General features: G+C 40.8%; 1 protein-coding gene across 2 annotated transcripts in view; it reads left to right on the top strand.

The window, feature by feature from the left end:
• LOC122362837 (synaptotagmin-2-like) overlaps window positions 1-4,223 on the top strand; it is a 14,548-nt gene extending 10,325 nt beyond the window's left edge. For both annotated transcript variants that reach the window (XM_043264459.1, XM_043264458.1), the window contains exons 4-8: window positions 1,433-1,600; window positions 1,683-1,850; window positions 2,911-3,028; window positions 3,727-3,860; window positions 3,939-4,223. In XM_043264459.1, coding sequence (XP_043120394.1) covers window positions 1,433-1,600; window positions 1,683-1,850; window positions 2,911-3,028; window positions 3,727-3,860; window positions 3,939-4,154 — 804 coding nt within the window. In that variant the 3' untranslated portion in view covers window positions 4,155-4,223. The remainder of the gene's footprint in view (window positions 1-1,432; window positions 1,601-1,682; window positions 1,851-2,910; window positions 3,029-3,726; window positions 3,861-3,938) is intronic.

The raw sequence follows: 4,223 nt of genomic DNA, 5'->3' as shown, positions 1-4,223 counted from the left end.
TTTTTTTTTTTTTTTTTTTTTCGTTGTCATTCTGAAGAGCACCAGGGCCGTGAGAAACGATGATGTGTAAAATAAGACTTATTCTGCTCTTGCACTGATCTTTAGTGTCTGTCTGCAAAACACTTCTTCCAAATTCTCCATTTTGCTACATTATATAAATGAGCTGATCTAAATATTGGCTTCGAAGCACCTACATGCTTTGGTCTCTTCTAAATTTTTCTGCTCGTGCAAAAGCGAGTCATCCAGTCATGATCTCTCAGGGTTTTATTATACCCTGCAGACAGTTTACGGACAGACCGCTTCAGTAAGACTAGAAGCCTTCTGTCTGTCTGTCTGTCCCTCCACAAAATCAATGTAGACGATTGCAAATGGTGTCATGAAAGGAAAAGTGAAATCAAGTCATGTTGATATGAAGGTCATCGCTGACACAGTTACATACAGTAACACCCGGGTGGTTTGACACCTGGCAAACTTCAGGTAAGCTGAGAAATGGCCCAACGAACCATGTTTGGGGAACATCATTTACCTTCCTTTGCCTTTGCTCTAGTTTCTCCTCTAACATCCGTCTGTGCTTTTGTCTCTCCAGAAACAGGAAGAGGATGACGATGAAGAAGATGTAGACATGGCAATAACTGAAGAGAAAGAGGAGGAACCGAAAGAGAAGGAGAAGCTTGGCAAACTTCAGTTCTCCCTAGACTACGACTTCTCTGACAACAAGGTAAGACCGTTTAACTCTTTACATCCGCTTGAATATCTAAGTGAATGGTCTTAATGTCAAATGATAGACAGAAATATTAATGCCCAGACCTTCAAGTCAAATCGTCCTTATTATAAAATTTTGCAATGCAAATTGTGTGAAAGCAGCTTTACGGTATTAAACGTGGAGATGGAGTCTTTACTGAAGTGATTTTGCACCTTGCATGCATGTACACCAATCATAGGAGATTTTCCAAACAATAGGAGCCTTATAACCACCTATTTTCATTCAGAAATATTTGCAAATGGACAAGAAGTCAGGCAGTGTCTTCAGAAACTTTTATTTAGGCTTTAAGTAAATGGTGAATTAAGCCCAGTGTTATTTTTATATCACAGTGTTTTAATTTGTATTAATATTTGCAATTATTTATTTTCATCTTATTTTCCATTTAAATTTTTTGTTAAAAATTTTATTTACGTGTTTTATAATGTATTGTGTTTCAGTTACAAGTATTTTATTTTATTAAGAAATTAATTCTTTAATCATTTTGGTTTTTGTTTAAATCTGTGGCAGCGTTTACAAAAATCATTAATAGGGGCACTTTAAATAAAGATTTTTCAACTGGTTTATGACCAACAGAAATCTATTCGGCTTTAAAGATACTGGGCTTTTTTTGAACACACAATTTAGCTTTACTTTGTCGGGCCACCATCAGACTGTTCTCATTGTTGACAGCTGACAGTGGGCATCCTGCAAGCCGCGGACCTGCTCTCCATGGACAGCGGCGGCACCTCAGACCCGTACGTCAAAGTGTTCATTCTCCCAGACAAGAAGAAGAAGTTTGACACCAAGGTTCACAAGAAAACCCTCAACCCCGTCTTCAACGAGACGTTTCACTTCAAGGTGCAGGATCTATTACGGTACAGTCCCGGTTTTTTATCGTTCCGGCCTGTCGAAGCGCTCACGGGCCGATGTTGATTTCTAGATTCCGTTCACTGAAATGGGAGGAAAGACTCTGGTCATGTCTGTGTACGACTTCGACCGTTTCTCCAAGCACGATGTGATCGGTGAGGTGAAGATACCCATGAACACCCTGGACCTGGCACAACCCATCGAGCAGTGGAGAGACCTGGACAGCGCAGAGAAAGAGGAGGTACACCTGTCCTTCATCTGTCAGCTGCTTCACGCTAACCAGCAGCTGTCGTTCGCTAATAATAATCAGAGTTAATGAACCAGCGCCTCTAAACATGCTTTTATGCCCGTTATGTTACATAATGCTTTGCTTTTCTGCTTTAACACGTTTCCATTAAAACGACTGTTTGATGAGACTATTGATGTATTATTCAGTCTGTTTACTCTCATTGTAAACCGACTCAGTTGACTGCATTGTTCCAAAACAAAGACGTTTAGCAGAATGTTCGAGCTGCTCTTTTTCATAGGATTAAAGCGAATAATGGAGAAAAACACAAAAGTGCATAAAACTACGAAAAGTTAGAACATTTTTCAATCTTATGAAAAGCGGTAATATATTGGGAAATGTTATTAAAACATCCATTTTATGTGAATATATTGTAATGTAATACATTGCTGTGTTTTCTGCATCGACGATCCAGTCTCCAGTGTCACGTGATTCTTCAGAAATCATTCTGAGATGCTGATTTGCTGCTTAGTTACTATCAATTACTATTGCTGCTCAATTATTAATGATGTTATTATTATACAGGCCTGTGCTTAAAACAGTGTTTGTGTAATATTTAGGTTTTTGATGAATAGAAAACATCAGTGATGTTCTGTATATGTTATATGTTTTATAAGATTAGAAATGACTTTACTTGGTGATTAATTCATCTTTACTGAATAAAAGTAATAAGTAAGATTTAAGTATGAAATGGGGCATGTGTCACAGGATCGGACACGTAACATTGGTCATTTTTGGACCCTCATATCATAATGGGATTCAGGCAATATTGTGATTAAACTTTACCTCATGGAAATCTATAAATACTTCAGATCAAATGAATGCAAATAAGCTCCATAATCATAACCATTTTCATACTCCACATAATCGTAGACAGGCATCTAAACACTTTAATAGCATTATTACAGCTCTGACTAAAGTCTGCATGTGCTCAGACGTACACGGATGCCATGTGTTTTTCTCCTAATTTCACGCTATTGCTCTAAGGCTGCCTGTTTCATTTTTCCTAACACAGCCTGAAAAGCTCGGAGATATCTGCATCTCTCTGCGCTATGTACCTACAGCTGGAAAACTCACCATCTGCATCCTCGAGGCTAAGAACCTGAAAAAGATGGATGTTGGAGGACTCTCAGGTACACACACACACGGCACTGCTTTCTCTCTCTCTTCTCCAGAGAGTGGGTGGAGATGAACTCGTGCTGAAGACTGGATATTCCTGCATATGCTATAACCAAAAAATATGTTTTGATTTCTGTTTTCTCCGTTCACTTTTATGCTATATATGTCCATGCATTGCACATTCTTTGTTTCGGTTTCAGTTATTCATGAATGATCATGTTTCTGTGAGACACGCAGCAGGCCTCTGTGCCGCAGCAGCGTGTTTGTCACGCCTGTGCTTTAGTGTCAGTGGTAGCCATGCAGAAGAGCTCGGGCTCACGAGCTGACTCCGCAGTCCTTCCTGTCCCCTCCAGTCAGTCCTCACTGCTGCCACCTGCTGCTGCCTCTCAGAACATACACGTTTATATGTGTGTGTGTATATATATACATACAAACGATCATTTAATTATAGTTCATTTGCATCAAAAACCATGTTTTTTTAAATCGTGCATCCCAATTATTTTCAATCAAACTTGCATTTGAGTGTTTTATTAGGTTGAAAAATTCAAGACCTATCCTATCTGTTATTTTATGCATTGTTTATTCGTATTAATCTGTGACTCAGCAATGCAAGTAAGGAAGTATTCATTAGATACAGAACTCGGTAGCCTGCTTACTGAAACATCTACAGCATATAAACGCATGACTTCCTGTACCGGCAAACCCTCTGCAGATCCCTACGTGAAGATTCACCTCCTGCAAAACGGCAAGCGGCTGAAGAAGAAGAAAACGACCGTGAAGAAGAACACACTGAACCCGTACTACAACGAGTCCTTCAGCTTCGAGATCCCACAGGACCAGATGCAGGTAACGCTTCACACATCTCCACACAAGCCGCTAGCGTTATCGACGCTCCTTCGAACTCTCCGTTTTTTTTCCTCCCAGAAAATACAAGCTGTGATCACGGTGCTCGACTACGATAAGATCGGCAAGAACGACGCCATCGGGAAGATCTGGGTGGGCAGCAAAGCGCAGGGCACCGAGCTCCGGCACTGGTCCGACATGCTGGCGAACCCACGCAGGCCCATCGCTCAGTGGCATCCTCTCAAACCCGAGGAGGAGGTGGATGCCACGTTAGCAGCCCTCACTGCCAAGAAGTAATCCTGCTCTTCTTCCTTCCCTCCCTCTCTCTCTCTCTCCTTTCCCTCCCCCTTTCATTTCCTTCACTTT

Source organism: Puntigrus tetrazona, chromosome 18, assembly GCF_018831695.1.
Source record: "Puntigrus tetrazona isolate hp1 chromosome 18, ASM1883169v1, whole genome shotgun sequence".
NCBI lineage: Eukaryota > Metazoa > Chordata > Actinopteri > Cypriniformes > Cyprinidae > Puntigrus > Puntigrus tetrazona.
Note: the sequence above shows the minus strand (reverse complement) of the source record. Positions and strands in the feature narration are given on the sequence as shown.